The following is a 20,571-nucleotide window of genomic DNA, read 5'->3' on the forward strand; positions in this document are numbered from 1 at the left end:
AATCGCCTCCCCCACTCCAAAGTTCTGGATCCGCTAGTGGGAGGGAGGTTGATATTAAAATCCCCCTCCAGGAGATTCTAAGGCTGAAACTCCCCTCTTCAATAAAACTAAAAAAAAAAATTAGCAAATTACTATCACCAAATTTCATGAGCGTAGCCAAAAGGGGTTTTGTGGCTACCCTTCCGCTCAAATACAAATAATAAAGCAAAACTATAGTTACCATTTTCTACCAATCGCTGGACTCCATTAAGTAAGTACAGTGAATAGCAGATTTGGTTTTTTAATTTTTTTAGCGGAAGAGTAGCAGGCTAATGCATTGTAGATACCTCAGAATATGAATTTTTTAATGCTTAAAATACCGGCAATAATGCTTGGGGGAGCGCTGTAGACTCCCTAGCTGTCAATGGTGCTGTGTACTGTCTTTCCACTAACTAAAGGAAGAGTCTATTCTAGGGTAGAAAAAAAAAGTCTGAAAGAATAACAGGTCAGTATGTAAATAAGATTAATTACATACGGGAGAGAAAAAATCCCCCCCTCCCAAACCGAAAAATCGTGGCTACAATACATAACATGCTATTTGTGGGCCGGTTTACGCCCGGGCCGATTTTGATACACATTCCGGCCCTGAAGTGCACGTTTTATTTTTTTTATAAAACAGGCCCGATCATGCCCCATCTTAGGTTTACCAGGTTCTTAATTCTTTCTAAGAGGATTCGGTTGAAGACTTTTTACTGGGAATGAGAGAAGTGTGATTCCTCTGTAAGTAGTAGCCTACAGTTGCTGAGATCCTTCTTTCCATTCTGCTGGTATGTCCTCCTCCACCTATATCCTTTTAAAAAGCGTGTACATCATTTCTACTGAACATTCCAGGTCTGCTTCATGTGGAATGTCATCAGGTCCTGCTGACTTTCCAGTTTTGTGATAGCACTCTTAATTTCTTCTCTTGTAAAGTATGCTTTATCACAGTTAATTGGGAGATCACAAATGTCAGCGGAATTTGAGTGTGCTGGTCTATTCATTAAATAGAGTTTGGTCTTAGAAAGTTAAATTCATATCATACAACAAATATTGTAACCCAGTGATGTCCAACCTTATTTGGTCTGCGGGCCATTTTAATTTTCGGCATCGTGTCGCGGGCCATATCACCAAAACGAACAAAAAATTAATATACAATAAACTATTTTAATAGGTTTTTTTTTGTGGACGTAGGGCCTACTTACATAAATTAATGTTATACATGAAGTTTATCCAAAACCATCTTCTGAATATCTGGCTGCATAGATGAAACGCCAAGTCGTAGCACTGAATCTAGATGTTTATCAGTGAGGCGATTACGTAATATGGTTTTCACCCGTTTCATCATTGAAAAAGTTTGTTTACACAAATAAGTGCTTGAAAACATTGTGATCATCCTTAGCGCTTGTTTTCGAATATTTGGAAACGCTTCTGCAGGTAACATGGAGTAGAAGTCAATGGTCTGCATCACTTGAAATTTGTCAAGCAGGGATGTCTGGCTTTGTAAGTCAATCAGTTCCAGATCCATCGGAGCACTTGACACATCGGCAGCAAACGAATTTTCAAAAAGACGGATTTTATGTTTTAAATTCTGAAAATCCACAAATCTTTCACTGAAATTATTCATCAAGAGCCTCAGAAGTTGGATCATTCTTTCTCTAGGGAAAGACATATTTAGCTGCTTATCATTTTGTAGAGTGGTACAGGTTGGAAAGTGGACAAGATGCACCCTTTCCGCCTGTTGAATGAAGAGTTGCAATTTTGTTTGGAAAGCACATATGTCTGCATACACATGCGAAATTAATTTGTTTTTCCCTAGTAGTTTGGTGTTGAGTTCATTTAGATGTGATGTGGCATAAAATAGCCAAAACCCCCAAAACCATTAGGGGTCGTTCAGTTGTGGCACTTGTTTTGATTTATCGGTCATAAATATTTCAATTTCTTGTCTCAAATAAAAAAAAAAAAACGTTTTAATACCTTTCCTCGGCTTAACCAGCCCGCACTTCATTGTGAAATAGAACGTCTTCATATTCAGACTCTATTTCTGTCAGAAAATCTTTGAAAGTTCTGTGATTCAACGAAATTTACAGTGTTCAACACAATCATCATCACATGGTCCAGATTCAAAACCTTTCCACAGAGATTTTGTTGGTGAATGATGCAGTGAAGCAGGGTTCAGTTCCATTTTTAAATAACTCTTGCTGTCATTCCGCTGTGACATTCAACCATATTTCTAGCGCCATCAGTAGTCACTCCAACTGATTTATTCCAAGGAAGAGCAAGGTCCTCCATGATGGTTGACACTTCTTTGAACAGGTCTTCTCCAGTTGTAGTCCCATGCATGCTCCTCATAGCTGTTAACTCTTCTGTTATATACAAATTGCTGTTTGTACCGTGTATAAATACCAAGAGTTGCGCAGTATCAGTTATGTCAGTGGACTGGTCAGCGGCAATAGAAAACATTTCGAATTCTGCTGCTCTGTCTTTTAATTGTGAATGAAGATTTACCCCCATATCTTCCACTCGCCTTGTAATTGTCATACGAAAAAGGCTGACAGCTTCTTCTGCATTCTTCTTTTCAGGACACATTTCATCCATCACTGCTAGCAAGCACTTTTTTACACATTCGCCATCGGGAAAAGGCTTAATTGCTCTACTTAAGATGTGAGCAACTCTGTAGCTGGCCCTTATCGCACACTCATTTTCTTGTCTCTTTTTGTTAAATATACTTGTCAATCCCCCAATCTCTAGTCGTAACTTGGCAATCTTGTCTTCGTGGCTCAAACCAAGAATGCCATCATATGTGTTTGGCTTCATAATGCCTTTTAATGTTACGTTCTTTAAAAACAGCCACACTTTCTTTACAAATCAAACATGTTGGTTTAATATCCTATTCCACAAAAAAGTAATGATATGTCCACTTTTTTTTTAAGTTTCTACATTCAGAGTTCAATTTTCGTTTCTTAAGCTATCCCATTTCATTAAATCACAAACGTTAATCAATACGGTACCAATCTCTTTGACATCAAAAGAACACGACCCAAAACGATGCATCAATGATCTCTGTGTTGCACACACAAGGTGCATGTTTCATACAGCTAAAGTAAGGACACGGCTAGCTCGACAGTATGGGAATTTTCCAAGAATTAAAAAATAGCTGTCTAGTTTTATCGTCATCGAAAAAAAACAAACGTGTTCTTACAATAAAAAAAAATAAATATTTACTATGATTATTAGAATACCGTACCAAACATAAAGATGGATTTCATCAAAGAATGAGTGAGAATCCTAACTTAAAGAATGAAACTACTGTTGTGATGTTGAGGGACCACTAGGTTTAGTTGGACAGACAGCAACATCTGGTAACTGGATGAAAAATTTGCAACAACGAAAAGACCAATCAGAAACATATATCATAAGTTGTGATTGAAAGCACTAATGGATTTGTATTTCTCAGTCCATTATGTCTCTTGGGCGTGTCATGGTGACACAAACAGCATTCCATAACTTCATATAATATATTTATATAATATAATTTACAGCAAGATGTCTGTGAGAATGTGTTTTTGGATACCTTCACGGCTGAATGCTAGCAATCACAGAAAAGCCATCACCTTGGCAGAGTTTATCAATGTCAAGATTGTATTAGTTGACAACATTACATAGATGTAGCATATTTTTATGCCAATTCAATTCTAAACAGTCAGCCTCAACACTTAAATTACAACATTAATAAATTATAATGCACTTTTGAAATAACTATGTACCAAACATTCTATGACAGCATATGGCAATCGATTTCAATTAACTCTTTTAACTACTCAATACACAAGACAGCCTTGAAGTGGTATGATTTAAGAATTAAAGAAGTTGTTCCAGTACTGTAGCCCTTATTTACAACCAAAGTTTTACATATTTATATATAGTCACTTAAAAACACCAGTATTTAATATCTGGAAATAGCAAAAATTAAATCAAGTAAACTTAGACCTAATCACACACAGCACAACAGAGAACAAACAAGAGCGTGATAAGGTTTTACATTTTAATTTAGAGCAAATAAAAATGCTTATGTTCTAAGACCAGCAGGTGGGGCTCTTCCAACAAAAGTAGGAGTTGGCTGTGTCACTTGAAGATGTGGCAGGTTGGCAAAGTCCTGAAATACAAGAAACTTTATATAAGAATTACGAAAACATTAATCAAAAAATAAATTATATGTTCATGACTGTTTTTTTTAAATTTTGTCCTGAAATTTAGCTAACCCTACGTACCAGAGCCTTCAACATCTCCTTGGTGTCAGGATCTATTTCAATGATATCCATTTCAAGAGCAGAGACCTGAAAATTTTGAAAAAAAAAAAAGAAAATAAATAAATGGTAAATTAAGTGCTGTATCACTCATAGACAAGAACAAAATAAAACTAAGATTGAATCCCAAGTCATTTTAAAAGTGGTGGTAAAATACTGACCAAAAATAGTTGTACATAAATACAAAATGCTTTATTTTGGAGGGCTAAAAAATTAGATACAGAAAACAGAACAAACTTATTAAAACTGAATCATACAACACCAAATGTGTACATAAATACAAAATGCTTTATTTTGGAGGGCTAAAAAATTAGATACAGAAAACAGAACAAACTTATTAAAACTGAATCATACAACACCAACAAACAAATTCAGAAGTCATTGTAACCGTGTCACTGTTTCATACAAGAGAGACAGTTTCATATGCCATAGATAATGTAGCTCAAACCGTACTAATTATATTATTAAATATCTTTGTTTCTCTATAATCAGACATGCCTACCCCCAAGACCCAGAATGTGGAACACTCAGGTTGAAAATGTGGAATTTTGGGCCCCAATGTGGAACATAAACGCGTTTATGTTTGTCAGCCATACTGTAGGCAATATAAATAAAACTTCAATGATATAACTATAATAACAATACTAGTTTGCTTCTTATAAATTAGATGTAAATAGTATAATTAAAAGTAAGAAAACCTTTAATTCATAATTACGTCCTTTGAAATCAATAGTTCTAACTCCTATATGATGAAATTCTAAAAAAAATGTATTCTAATGACCTAGACTCAAATGTTACTATCTATTTTTATTTGTTACTACTAGATCTAAACCTAATGACTAGATCTAGATTATTCTAGATCTACTTGATTATCTATCCTCTTCTAGGGCTCTACTTCAGTCACTCTAGATGTTGGCTCTAGTTCTAAAATAATTTAAGAGTCTACTGGTCTAAACCTACATCTAATAAGTCCTATAAGTCTAATTCTAAGAACACAGACTATAATAATTATATTATAGACCTAAATATTTATGTCTAGATCTATGGACTTATTGAGAACTAAATTTATTACATAATGTAACATACAGAAATCTAGAGATCTATCCCCTTCTAAGTCTATTTCTAGATAGAACTAGATCTAGTGCTATTGCTAGTCCTAGATCTAGAAACTAATTTAGACTATGTAATAAGTAGATATATGTAATATAGCCTTATTTAGGCCTTAGCCTTAATGTGTCCAAGTTAATTAATTACATTTAGGTCTAGATCTAGATCTTTAATAACGTATTTAAAAAAAAAAATCCTTTTCTTAGATTACTTAGAAACCCCAGTTGAGTTTGATACGCCTTGAATGGAGCATTTGGCTTATTAGCACTTACTTAACTTACTAGATTCTAAGAAACAGATCTAGTATCTAGACCTAGACTACTAGATCTAGCTCAACCATATCTTCGTAAATTTAGGACACACCGGGTCCGGGAGGAGATGAAATGTAAACAATAAACATAGACATATATATATTTTATTTTGTATTCAGTATTTTCATTCCGCACTATTAATAAATAATGAAAAATCTGCGATATTTTGTGTGTTGGAATTCAGACTTGCCGGAACAAAAAATTGTGAATGTGAACTTGAGCTTTTTTGATGCTTTGGTGGGACGGTTCTGCATAATGCGGGACTGTAGGCATGTCTGTATAATACATGGGTCAAATGAAGTAGTTGCAAATTGTAAAAGTTTCTATTATCGATACCAAAGACTGACAAAAAATAGTTAACTGAGCTTGCAACTAAGCAGAAGAAAAAACAAAATAATAAAACGGACCTCTGGAACATAGTTATCACGTCTTTCACGCTCTTCTTCTTGAAGCTTGATGGATATATTCCTAACTGGTCCCTTTTGGATTCTTTTCATCAAATGTGTAACAAACCTGACCAAAAATATCAGAAAATTAATTAATAAGAAAAAGAAATAAAAGATTACTATGTTCAGCTTTCCTATTCAATGAAAGGTAATATGCTGTGTTAGGATACCACAAACAGTGGTAATGTAACGTATTGTGTTACATAATACCAGTAAATATAAGGGAAAACTACAAACACACATTGATCTCTATATGACTTTGACATTCACAACTACATATAAAAAAAAAATTAAAATGACTATCCTCTTCGGAGATCTATACATAATTGTTTGACTCAATATATTCAAAAACACATTTGATCACATTTTGAAACCGTAAGACATAAAAGTATAACATGCTTCCACATCTGTGGACCACTGTGGTCTTCAGTCTAACAGCCACTTATAAGTGTTGTGTACTGGCCTAATCTTACATACCCTGTTAATGACAATTAAAATTCAACTAATGTTTTACACATTAAACAAAAAAATAAATTGAAACGCTGTTTAACTTTGGTCTTTGGTCACTTTGGTATTATCAGAATTTGTCTCATTTAAACTCACAGAACAAACACAAAATAGACCAAGGAGAAATACAACAAATGTAGTTGACTTTTACATTAACACTATCTGCAAAATCATTTAACTTATGGTCTTATCTTATAAATTACAAGCGTTACTACATAAGAGAAGATTATTACATTCTTAACATTGCATGTGCCGATCTAGTCATGCATATTAATCAGTGTATTGAAGTTGAGTATTGAAGTCGAGTCGTTGGTTTTTGTTTCATTCAACCCATTCCATGCTTAAATAGCACTTAAGAGATACCGGTAGTTTGAAATAAAAAGTTAAGTAGATTAAAAAAATACTGAAACATAACTACAATTACTGAATCTGTCAATCTAGCTACACAAAGAGTCTAAATGCAATATAAACATAAGCTAATGAAAAGCTCAAAGATAAACTTATCATAAATTTATAGGCACATTATATTCCATATTCTCTCCATTGGAGCATGGAATGTTGTGAAAACGAGTTTAAGAATTACGTTTCTAATCAGCATCAAGAAGAAGATTCTCTCTAGATTAGTTCTTATTCTGTCTAAAATACTCTAGATCTAGTACCAGTACAACTTACTACAACTGATCATGTCTTGACTCATTGACCGCTGACTAGAAACCGTATTTTTCTAAAAGAAATGTCTAGATCTATCCTATAATCTATAATACATGATAAATCTTATGTTTACCCTGCAATCTTGTTCCTTAACTTCTTGCTAGGAATAATGGCAATTTCTTCACAAACACGTTTGTTTGTATGAAAATCTGCAGTAAGACGAGTGTAATATTTTTCAATTATTACACGGGCTGCTTTCTTCACAGTCTTGGTTCTCACACGAGCCTAATAAATAAAAGATAAATGTCTAGATCTAGTTTGCATTGAATCATTCATACAACAAACAAGAAAAAGCTAACACAATTTAAAAACGGTTTAATTAACTTATAATATTAATCCAGGCGATACATTTGTTGATATATAAACAACTAGTCTAGATCTAAATCTAGGCTGTTGGTACTAGGTAAAAAGCTTATTAATCTCTCGACATCTTAGTATGTTAGAAAATGATGCTAAGTATATAATTCCATATATAATAGAAAGATAAAATTGCAAATTTCGGTTCATTATTAATTACAAATAGATAATGATTAAAATAATGGAAAAAAAACTATGAAAACAAGGATAAACACTTACCATTTTTAAGAGCAACAGCGGAAAAGGAAATGGAAACTAAGCAGAAGAAGATCATCTAAAAATAGACTTTGTTTCCTGCAAGGGAACAAACCTTTATTTTTATATGGAGACACTGCATTTTTCTTTTTACAAAGTAAATAGCGTTATTTTGTAATAAATACAAATTCTACAAGCTTAATAATAAAGTAAATTATTATTCACATTTATATGCCGATTTTTTAGTGTACCCCTACTTCTTGTTAAAAAAACTGTAATCATCGCTATAATGATAGCCATGATATTAATTGTATTATAGATATGAGAATGCCTAGTGCAAAAATAATGTCGAAAGTCCACTTGAAGGCCTAAATTTATATATATATATATATATATATATATATATATATATATATATATATATATATATATATATATATATATATAGCCTATACCTATATTTTTACTTTCAAAATGATGTAGATCTAGACCTGATAATACTACATCTATATCTACAAAGTAGATCCCGTTCTATATTTAATTTAATATCTTTTTTTTTAATTTCTTTCATTACAACACTACTAAAATATAGATCCCTTTTAATTTAGCTGAATTAGTAAATGCAAATATTCAATTTAGAAAAATGTTTCTTAACGATCACTATTTGTTGTATGCTAGAAAATCAAAGAAGCATAGGCCAGCAAGTTATTTTGGTTTGTATCAAAGTCTTGCACGAAATCTGGCCACTTATTTTACAATGTATATGTTTTGTTGAGTGGCAGAGTTCTAGGCCTTACAATAAATTTGTTGTTTTTTGTTCCTTCTTTAAGTACGGATGTGTAAAAAAAAAAGTAGACCTCTAATATAGCCAGAAATCAGGGAAGGTTTGTGTTCCATATTGAGATTTGTGAATCATTAAGACAAGAGTATCACTAACCTTAGACTCTAGTCCTAGTTAATATTAAATATACACATAGTCGAGTAAAGTCGAGTTACTTATTAGATTTTAGATTCTAGTACTTTACTGTTGTTAGTGTTAGACTCGAGTAGTAACTAGATCTAGTATCGGAGTAGACAGTAGCCTCTGTAGACACTGTAGTGTAGTACTGTAGTCTGTAGTCAACTGTAGTGTAGATCTAGTGACTAGTCTAGATCTATAATAATATTTTAAATATAGAGACTGACTCTCTAATTCTAATATAATATTTAGATCTAAATAAATATAATATAAATATTATATACTATAATATACTGAAATATACTCCCAAGTCGGATAGCGCCATAGCATAGACTCTACTCTAGATTCTAGATCTAGATCTAATATTATTAGTATAATCTAGTAGAATATAACTTATTATAAGTATAATATAAGTAGATCTAGAATCTAGATCTAGGTCTGTGAATCTAGGTCTATACTATATTATTATTAATATTATATAGATAATAGATCTATTATTAGTCTATATTAGTATAGTATTAGTAGTTAACTCTAGAGTCTAGTTCTAACTCTCTCTCTCTCTATACTGTATATTAATATATATATATAATATTATAATATATATATATAAATAATTATATATAATTATATATAGATCTAGTATAGATCTATATAGATAATACTATATATATGTAATATATAATATATAGATCTAGATTATAATCATATATATCAATATATTGATGAATATATCTATTTGTTGTCATATACCTAATATTGTAATAATATTACTAATATTAAATCTAGATCAAATATAGATAATAGATCTATATAATATATAAAATATACATTAAATATATATATATATATATATATATATATATATATATATATATATATATATATATATATATCATAAATATATGTATATATATATAGAATATAGATCTATATATGAATATATGAGAATACATCTCTAGTCTAGATTCTAGATATCTGTATATTATATTTATATTAATATAATTTATATAAATCTATAAATCTATATATACTATTGCCACTATTGGTTATTTATTAGTATTGTTACTTATTTGTAAAATGTTTTGTAAAATGTTTTACATGTTTCGGATGTTCCTTCAGAGTTGAAGATAATTACTTCCTAGTCCAAACCTCCCGCAGGACGACGGGGGATGGGAGCGGGCAGGGTTTGAACCCTCGACCATCGATAAATGTGAACGACAGTCCAGCGCGCAAACCGCACGACCAGGCAGCCATCTATAGTCTGTATTATAGTCTAGAATTTCTAGTACTAGAATACTCTAGATCTACTCTGTCTGCAGTGTCTGTACTCTAGAAGAATGTCATGTCACTGTGTAGACTGGTCTGGGTGGAGTCTGTCTGTAATTGTAGATTTAACTCTAAACTAGTAGATCTAATATATTATTATTTGTTTATAAATTTATATAAATATAAATTATAATCAAATAAATCAGTAATCTATATCTAAATGCTAAATTAACTAAATATTATTTTTTTATATTTCTAGATCTAGCTAGACATCTATCTAGATCTTAGTCTAATATAGATCTATACAATATAATATAAATTGAGTATACTATGCTCTAGTTAGTAACATTGAGTTCTAGACATTGTAGATCTAGACTAGCTAGAGTCTAGAATAGAATTCTAGATCAAGATAGATCTAGAAAATGTTTCTACATTCTAGAGAATCTAGATAGTAACTTGCTATAGTTTATGACTCTAAAGAACCCCCTAGATGTGATATTTAACAATTATGCTTTTTTTTTTTCACGTCAGAAAATAGCCTCATTTCTCTACTTAAAGTGTTAGCGACAGTGTATGTAACTTTAAAATTGACTAATTTCCTTGTCTCTATTTGATGAATATTCCCATCAATCCTCCAATCTCTAGTTGTAGTTAATCAATCTTTTATTTGTGGTTGAAATCAAGGATGCCGCCATACTTATTTTATATTTCCAATATATATTATATTTTAATTTTTTTTTTTTTTTTTTTTAAACAGCCACACTTTCTTTATAAAACAATGTTGTTGGCTTATTATCATATTATATTTCTACAAAAGAAAAGTAAAGGTCCGCCTACTTTTCTACATTCATATTCCCTGTTCATAAACACACAAATATAAAGTAGGTAAAGATACATTTTTCAACCTTTTTTTTTTTTTTTTTCTACGTTTTGGTGGACTGGATCTTGCCCATGGGCTGTATTTTGGGCACCACTGGTCTAGGCAGTCTAGATTACTATTAGACTCTAGCCCTAGTCATAATTATTATATAAATATCTAGATTTAAGCTGTAGAATATAGATTCTAGACCTAGATTTAGATATAGTTACAGTACTGATGCTGTGATTGAGGTAACTTGTGAAGAGTATCAGATCTTGAAATCTATGTGTTGTACTTATCTTAGGTAGTTATTTTGGTTCTTAGGTAGTATCATTACTATACTCTTTTATGTATTATATTTATATAATATATATATATATTATATAAGACCATCAATGTCAGGCCTTCAACTTTTCCTTAGGCACTGGCCTTAGTCTGATGAACCACTGTGTGTGGGGCAGAACACATTTTAGATCAAGATAGTAATTTATGATCTCTGTGTGAACAATCTTTAGTCTAAAATGTAAACCAGTATAAGTCATTTATTAAAAGCTCTAGATATCTCTATCCAGCCAGTATAAAAATATTTTTTATTTTTATTAAATTAACTCATATTATTAGAAATATAATCTAATAAAACCTTTTCAACCTACTAATGACTATGCTATTATTAATGTAGTTAAGCATTTTTTTCAATGCCAATTGCTTTCTTTCTATTTTTTTTTTTGCTATGTAATCCTTTATTAATGTATATCTCTGTAAAGGGACAAACTGGCTTTGTATGGGCATTTGGCATCACCTAATATTTGCTTAAATTGATAGTAGAGCCTATAGAAGATCTCATATTTTCATGTAAAAGGGTCCTAACCATTTTTTATTTTTTTTTATATCAGGATTTTACAGTGTTATAGTAATCCAACTCATTTTTCCTAATGAAGGAATAGCCAACCTAAAATAATAAATAATGTGTGATACTTCTGCATGGTAAAAATGCAGTTAGACATGTTTTACACTTAGTGGATGTGGCGGATGAGTGGTTATACCCATTTCATCCTGGTTTCCATATATGTATTATATCATGTATGGATTGTACTTACTTACCAATGATGTGAAAATGAGGAAATAGTTAATCTAGTGTTGCTGCAAAGCTGGTTTGTCTTATCTGAAACATTATTCTGTATCAATAGGTCAATGCATTTTAAAGGTGGCTATTATTAACATATATATTGAAACAATGGGCTGTGTGGCTGAGTGATTAGGGTTATGGTTAATCTAGAGTGGCTCAAGTTTGAATCTCAACTCAAGCTGAGTTGTGTTTGCTGAGGGCCTAAAGATAGCACAGAAATCTTCTCCCAGGTACCCCCTCTCCATACCTGTTCACAAAAGAGTTTGGACAGTAGTGAACTGTTCAGACTGTAGTATCCAATATGTGCAATTTAAAAATATTTTCATAGTTTTTTTTTTTCAGTTTATATACTATACCTCTATTAAAAAAACAACAATATATATAACACAATATACTGATTTTTTTTTTCTTCTCAGGGCTATCATGTCTGTTAGGCTGTACAGTTTGTCAAGATGGACAGAGCTTATATGGATATTTCAGTTACTATTTGATATATTAGCTGCCAATGTGTATACTAACCATTTTGCTGTTCATATAGAAGGAGGCAATCATGTAGCAGATAATGTAGCTAGACAAACTGGATTTAAAAACTTGGGGCAGGTAAGTCCAATTTGAATTTAAAGTCAGAAACCAAGAACTTTAACAGATAAGTGAAATTTTCTCTCATATACATGGCTATACACTAAATAATTAGTAGGAAAACAAAAACATTTACAAGCATTTAATTTCAATTCAAATGCAATCACTAATACAATTATAGATCTTGAGCAAACTACTCTGTATGTAAAATGTGTTCTTTTTCTTGTTTGTTGAAAAGTTTGTCCCCAACACACTATTTATTTTTTCAGAGCCATTGACTTAAGTCTTTTAAATAAATAGCTAAAAGATGAAACATACAAAAAACAAAACAAGATGCAACAATATTAATTTTTCTGGATAAAAAAACAACATTGTTTGCTATTGTTGCAGTGGTTAGTGGATTTACTTTTACGCTTAGAGGTAGCTTCAAAATGCAATTCTTTATCATTTGTCCCTAATATATTTTCACATCAACTTTGGTAAAGATACCACCTTAACTAATGCTAAAGCAATGTTTTCCTTCATTTGAAACTTTCGTGTACAACATGTATAAAGGAAGGAGAAAGCGTGTCATTGGATTTTTATTTTTTCTTAGGCAGCTTACTTGGGCATTTAGAGTTATTCTTTAGTAAATAATTCAACCTGCAATTGAGAATAATTTTAGCACCAGCCTGGTCGAAAAATAATTTTTAAATTAGTTAATTTTATGGTTTTTAACTTAGACTTAGTTATTCAGTGATGATTACAAAGCCATGTTTCATTCTCTTGGTGGTGGGAGGGGGGGGGGGTTGTTTTACAATTATATCAGTGAATCGGTTGCTAACTTCATCCATTTCAGTTTTATTTAGCATGTAATTTTTTATTTAATTCGTGTCTCTGAGCTATTAAAATGTATCCTTTTTATATGTCCTACCATATCAAGCATATATTATGTGTGTGTGTGTGTGTTGACCAGAAGTATCTTCCTTTAATATTGTAAAAAAAAAAAAAGGTGTATTATAAATGAGGTTTGAAAATAATACTTTCTAAGAAATGGAAGCAGCAATAACAATCTCAGCAATCTATACTAGTGTATTTAGTTTAATTTGTTTGGTTCTCAACGTTATTCAAACCTGTAGTTACTTGTGTACATTTCACTTCACAGTTCTTAATGTACAAACGTTATGAACCTAATGAGAGTTCAGTGATTTGGCTTTTAAAATTCACAAACCTTCGGACGTGACTAAGCTATCTCCCCACCCTCATTTTTGTCCCTAAATAGCTGACTAATCTTTTTTTTTTTTTTTTGGGTAGGTTAACGTGACATTTGTAATACACTTAAAACAAATCTGTATGGAAAGCTGCGTGATCTCGTCTGCAACCGAGCACTGTTTGTCTCTAAATGGCAAATGATGTCCAGCTACGAGCTGCTTAAAGGCCTTTACATTTACCTGTTTACTTGTGACTTCCCCCAGCTATTAGAATTAATTTTCTGCTTTACGGTCACCACGACCTTCGCAATACACTTTCTGTTTCATATGTGTATAATGTGACAGAATTCAATTGAAAAGAAAACGTGTACTCTTGACTGAGCAGTCTAATGTACACCGAGTTTATTTGTTGTCCACCATAGGGTTTACTACCTGATAGTCTAATTCGTTTAATTGAGCCAGCCTTTTTCGGAGTGAATCCTAAAGTACTGAAACATTATTAACAAGTCTGGTTAGTTGGTCCCGTCCGTGATTAGGACCAAAACGACCTCGTCCAGGTGTGGTCCAATTCATCGGGTTTGACTGTATAATCAATAAGTAGACAATTCTAGCATTCGATTTAACTTGGAAATACAAATAACAGCGTTAAACGTATTTAAAGAGTATTAAATAATCAGCACCTTTGGATCGCCACGTGTACAACATAAAAATAAGTCAGTTATATCCTCCCCCCCCCCTCCTTATAACAGATCGCTTGCAAAAAAACAAAAGTGTTAGGCCAGGGCCGGATTTTAGGGAGAGAAGGCTGGGCTACTGTCTCTGGCTACTTCACAAGGGAGGAACTCCCAGATTAGACACACAATCTGAATTTCAGCGGGTCAGAATTATTTTTTTTTTCCGATTTTTTCACCGGCAATCCACGAGTGGTTACGAAGTGTCCTCTTGTAGCGTACTCGTAATAGATAAATGCAGCTCTTGATCTTAAGGCAGTGCGTCGACCAACAAGTGGATTTTTATTTACGTTTTCGAAAAAGTGTAGGGTCCGCCATAAAAACTCTGTCCCGGGACCTTCCACTTACTTAAATCCGGCCCCGGGGTATATTGTTAAGAAGCATTGTGCGTTAGATCTACATTCTTAATGTTCTACAACAGTAGAGTTTACTTCCGTTGTCACTAGTTTTCTCGTGACTAGACACTTACTCATTTGGATTATTCCAACAACGAGCGCTATGTCTAAACAAATCATTGACCTTTCAACTCTTGAGGTATCGTGCAACGAGATTCATTGTATAATAATAAATAAGGCTTGTCTTCGAGTCCGAAGATTAATGAGGAATGCAGTATTTCCCGTGGCTACGCAGCCCCAGCTGTAGCCTACGTATTTTGCCACTCCAGCGCCTGCATAACTATTGTCCGCCTGTGGTCGGTTTAGATTTTGTTTTCGCCGTCTACATCTCATGGCATAATGACTGTACTAAATGTACCTATTTGATCTTAGCTGGTTGGTACATTTGCTTAAATCTTCGATGAATAGATGTCTTTGTCGGTTTCTCTTGACTCGTGGGAGTGTTGTGAGGGTATTAGTAACTGAAGTTTTTCACTTCTTCCAATCAGAAGCCGTTCTGTTGTCTGAATCACCAGGCAGTCCGGCCCACGACATCATATTGCCCAGCGAACGTTTCTTCTGGCTAGCTTTCTGTATTTCCTCCACGGTCATCAGGGCTATTGTATCATTTTAGTGTCCGAATCATTGCAATTGTCTTCGCTGTATCACAGAACTCCTTGCCTGGCAGACTGTGGATGTCTAGACTAGTATCACCATATAAACTTGTTTTTCCTTCTTGTTTATGACAAACGATCTATATTTAGCATTTGCTTTATACCGCCTGAATTTATTTTTTTAAAATATAGTTTCAACATTTAGCATTAAGTGGAATTCTACTTTACAGTGTGTGTTTAAAAACAACAACTACGTTTTTATAGTATATTTAAAAAGCGAGCTAAATCTTGCTGGTAGCTAGGGCTCATCCTTTTACGTTCGTGAATATTTTCTTGCCTGTGTTTATTGACTAGAGACTGTGTCACGTGCACTATGTCTAGTCTATTGCTGTAATAACCCAAGGGACAGCTGTTGACGTTGGCATTAGAGATAATAGTCTCTGGTAGCAGAGTTTAACAACGCCATGTTAGTATTACCATCAGCGCACACAGTCGGTAAAAATACAACGTGATCCATGGGAATAGAGGTCGGTTGTGCTGGTAGCCTATCCGTCTAAAAGAGTGCTTGGTCCACTACAACGATGTGGACACGAATAAGGGATTGTGGGGGAATAAAAAAATATATTCCCTGACTATTAACTGGAAATTATGTTTGATACAACCAAAAACTTTTCCTATGCTTTTAAGAGGTGCTAAAAAGATTCACAAGGCGTATTCAAATAGATAATATAATCAATAATAAATGTATTTAAGTGTTTTTCTGACTTTCTGGCTCTTTTCATAAAAGAAATATCAGTTTGCTGATAATGGGTTTTGGGTTGCGTCTAATAAAACTAACTCTTGTTTTGTCTTTTAAGCCTACAATGTTTGTCAATAGCGCCTTAAGCCTACATTATGTTTATTAACAGCGCTATATAAATTAAATTACTATTATTTTTTCAAGCCTCTGACAAATATTGCATAAAGATGTGTACACAATATTGCCTTCACCGCATCAAGATTTAGCCCCCCCTCCCATCTAACTTATCCTTAATCATTTCATAAGGCCGTGCTATCAAAGGGACTGATAACATTTATAAAGGGATTGGCTTAACACCAAAAAGTTGCCACTTGATAATACTATAAATACTTTTAGGTCAGATTTATGGCTATCTCAAGAATTTTAAGGGCGAGAGTTGTTAGTTTCTAATATCGCTTGTCTACTAGACATGCACTTCGTTATAGTCTGGCCTATATAACATTTTGCGTCTTAGTGGCAGTCGAAGTTGCATCCATCGAAAGACCAATATTAGAATGATGATCAGAACGGCATCTTGGTCCTCGCCAATCATTCACAAATCATTCAGTCCTTACTTTCACTAAGACTATTTTATTCTATTAGTATTAACCCATAATGCTTCCAAAAATTAAAAAAAAGAATGAACCTGTTGACATTGTATAAATTTTGTCTATCTCTACTAAATCTGTATTATCTTTACACTAGTAGACCCGCGGGTCTAGTGACGGGTGAACACTTCCTGAAAGACACAGTTGTCCAAATGGGGTGGGTTTGGGCAGAGTGTATGACTGTGCTTCCGTGATTAAGAACAACGGACAGGGCGTCGCCATAGCTTACAGCCATCTTGCAAAGTTCGAGAGCAACAGTTTCGTCGATGACATTTTTCCACAAATATGCGACTGATAGAAATAAAGTTACCTGATGCAGGAATGTTGACTACATTGAAAGACCTGTTTACTCTACGAAACATATGTGAAGCGGTGGCCATGGTTAGGAAACGAAGCTCAATATGAAGGGGCAAAATCAAAACAAAGGTACAGAAAAACATGCAACTATTTTAATGAGACCAGATATTAAGGTGTGTAAAAAATACACACATAAATGTAGTCAAATATAGAATGTTTAAAGAGAAAGATTGCTTGTTCTCCCCCACCCTCTCTCTTTTTTTTTGTAGTCGCGGTGAAAGTTACGTGGGGTAACTCTAGTCCGACTTGCAAAAAATAAAACAATTATCTTTCCATGACTTTTGCGTGGTGTCCATCATGGTTGGGCGACGAAGAGAATTATATATATAGATTAGCGCAATACTAAAATAATAGCGAATGCTTTCAACATAAAACCTTTTCGTTTGTCTTCAATCGTGGAAAATAAAGTCGTAGGCTTGTCTTCGACTTTAAAGTACAGTAGACCTAGTTAGTCGTGACCAGTATATTTTGTCACTTTTAACGCAGACAGAACAATCATTTGTTCTTGGGGGGCGGGGGGTGTCGATTGGGTTAATTTGTTCTGCTGCGATAGCTTTTCCTATTTGTCTCGCGACGTTTGTTAGCGTTTTCCGTCTTTTTCAAAAGCCTTTTTTTGTTGTTGTTTAGTCGGTGTGTCAATGAACGCACGCAGAACACCTTATTCTCTACATGAACGCACGCAGAACACCTTATTCTCTACATGAACGCACGCAGAACACCTTATTCTCTACATGAACGCACGCAGAACACCTTATTCTCTACGTTGTGTTTTTGTTTCCATCTATAACAGCGTCTGTGGGGCGCCCCCCCTAGACATCCTGACAAAAAGGGACTGACGAAGCCGGCCAATTTATTTTTCGAGGTGCCAAAAAAACCAACAAAGTATACTTTCATTATAGTCATCAATCGGTGTTTGAACTATTCACCTAATAAAAAGACATGATTACCAATGTTTCAAAATTAGATTTCTTTAAGTAAAAGACTTCGTCTCATCTTCTAATAAGGACCAGTAAAAACCTACACCATTTTCATGTGACTCGTCTGCACCATTATTGACTTGAAAACCTTTTTGTAGAATTCAGTTCCAAATGTCTCCGCTAACAATATTTTTCTTGTGTCAGAAATATCGAACTTCTCCCGACTGACGTACCTCGTTATATTGACCACTTTTGTGTGACCGAAAAAAAAAATTCTCGGCAAGACCTTTAATAATTGAAAACGAAGATGACGTTAAGAAAATCACGTCCACTTAAGACGTACCTACTCTATATGTCCCTAGTATACATATCTCTTTAATATACTGACTACATACAAACTCTTGTGTTTTACTGGTGTTACTAAAACATGTTTTTTTTTCTTCTTTTTTTTTTTATTGTAAGGTATCAATAGATTTAAAATTGGCACAAATTTTATAGTTCCAACCCTATCGGGCCTTTAATTATAATAGATTGTGCCAATCTTCAGCCGACTTCACAATTTCGTATATAAATCATTCACCAAGTAACTTACGCCCTTAATCATACGAGTAGCACAATACAAAAAAAAAAAAAAGGAGATCTGCTATTGGAGTTTTATTACAAAGTAAATAGTATAATCCTCTGGCAGATAATGGCTGATAAGGGGCATATATCTGGTCTTAGCTGGTATTTTGCAGCATAGTTTGTCCTCAAATAATGTTAAGAAATACTTATGTTTTTTTTAATTTTTATAGTGCTTATTGACATAATGAGGACAATGCATTATGGTTATATACACCTGGAGGCTAAACACATTACTAAAAACGTGCCATAATAGAGCTTTAATTATCTCTCGCGCCATCTTGAGGCAGGTGAACGCTGTCTCCATTAGATATGAATCCTTAGGCTTCACAATGCATCTCACTGATGTCACAAGGCAAGCGAGTTTACGAGTAACTTTCACGTGAACTTTGACCCCCACCCAGTCACCGACAGAACGTTCTCCTGTTGTACTTGATGCTGTGTATACTGTTGGATCACGTTTTAGGACATACTTCGTATCTTATTCCTTTGTCGGGATCAGTCGTCTTCTATATTATCTTTCTTAATAAGACTCAATCGTCTGCTATAATATCTTTCTTAATAAGACTCAATCGTCTGCTATATTATCTTTCTTTATAATACTCAATCGTCTGCTATAATATCTTTCTTAATAAGACTCAATCGTCTGCTATATCTTTCTTTATAATACTCAATCGTCTGCTATAATATCTTTCTTTATAAGATCCAATCGTCTGCTAAATGGACGTAGCCAGGGACCCCCCCCCCCCGAAGGGGGGTATCGGAATTTAGTGACTGATTTTTTGCTTTGATTTTGTTTATTTTAGGTGAGATTTTAATGCTAAACCATCACTTGCCCCATCACAACCAAAGGGGTTTTGAGTTTAAAACCCCCTACCAGGGGGGTTCGAGTTTAGAAAACCCCTACCGGGGGGGGGGGTTCGAGTTTAAAACCCCTACCAGAGGGGTTCGAGTTTAAAACCCCTTACCAGGGGTTTTGAGTTTTAACCCCCCTACCTGGGTTTTTTGCAGTTAACTCCCCCTCTTCTATAAAACAAAACAAAAAAAAAATGCAAACGAAAATCCCCTAATTCCAAGAGCACAGTTAAGGAAGATTTTGATTTTAAAACCCCCTCTAAAATTTACGATAAACCCCCTCTTCAATATAAAAAAAAGCTAATTACGCACTCAAAATGTTATGAGCATAGCTAAATGGGTTTTGACTCAGTTTTGAGTTTAAACCTCACTTCAGCGGGGTTTGAAGGTAAATATCTCTTTAATAATAAAAACAAAGCAAACTATACACTCAAAATGTTATGAGTGTAGTCTAAGGGGTTTTGAGTTAAAACCCTCATTCAGAGGCGTTTGATGCTAAAAATACCTCTTCAATATAAAAAAAGCAAATTACACACTAAAATTATTTGAGCCTAGCCGATCCAATCGGGGGTTTTGAGTTTAAACCCCTCTTCTACAGATGGCTTTTTTTTTAAAGTTTAAAACCCCTCCAGATGGTTTTGAGTTTAAAATCCCCCTACAGAGCATTTTGAGGTGGAAAACCCCCAACAGATAATTTTGAAGATAAAACTTCTCTTTTCGATATAAAGTCTAAAGCAAACAGTCACCTAATTCCAAGAGCGTATTCAAGAGGGGTTGCACGG

At 33.6% G+C, this 20,571-nt stretch overlaps 2 protein-coding genes across 2 annotated transcripts in view; one reads left to right on the forward strand and one right to left on the reverse strand.

Annotated features, from left to right (window-relative positions):
* Positions 1-4,046: 4,046 nt before the first annotated feature.
* Positions 4,047-8,061, reverse strand: LOC106053714 (40S ribosomal protein S17). The gene is made up of 5 exons (XM_056033561.1): positions 7,981-8,061; positions 7,478-7,629; positions 6,148-6,253; positions 4,287-4,352; positions 4,047-4,171 (listed from the first exon to the last, which is right to left on the reverse strand). Exons 1-5 carry the CDS (start codon positions 7,981-7,983, stop codon positions 4,085-4,087), a joined length of 414 nt encoding a protein of 137 aa, XP_055889536.1. The 5' UTR covers positions 7,984-8,061; the 3' UTR covers positions 4,047-4,084.
* A 640-nt stretch (positions 8,062-8,701) lies between these two features.
* LOC106071427 (furin-like protease kpc-1) overlaps positions 8,702-20,571 on the forward strand; it is a 56,285-nt gene continuing 44,415 nt past the window's right edge. The window contains exons 1-2 of the mRNA XM_056033571.1: positions 8,702-8,840; positions 12,582-12,765. Of these exons, the coding sequence (XP_055889546.1) occupies positions 12,589-12,765 (177 nt within the window). The 5' untranslated portion in view covers positions 8,702-8,840; positions 12,582-12,588. The remainder of the gene's footprint in view (positions 8,841-12,581; positions 12,766-20,571) is intronic.

Source organism: Biomphalaria glabrata, chromosome 1, assembly GCF_947242115.1.
Source record: "Biomphalaria glabrata chromosome 1, xgBioGlab47.1, whole genome shotgun sequence".
Taxonomy (NCBI): Eukaryota; Metazoa; Mollusca; class Gastropoda; family Planorbidae; genus Biomphalaria; species Biomphalaria glabrata.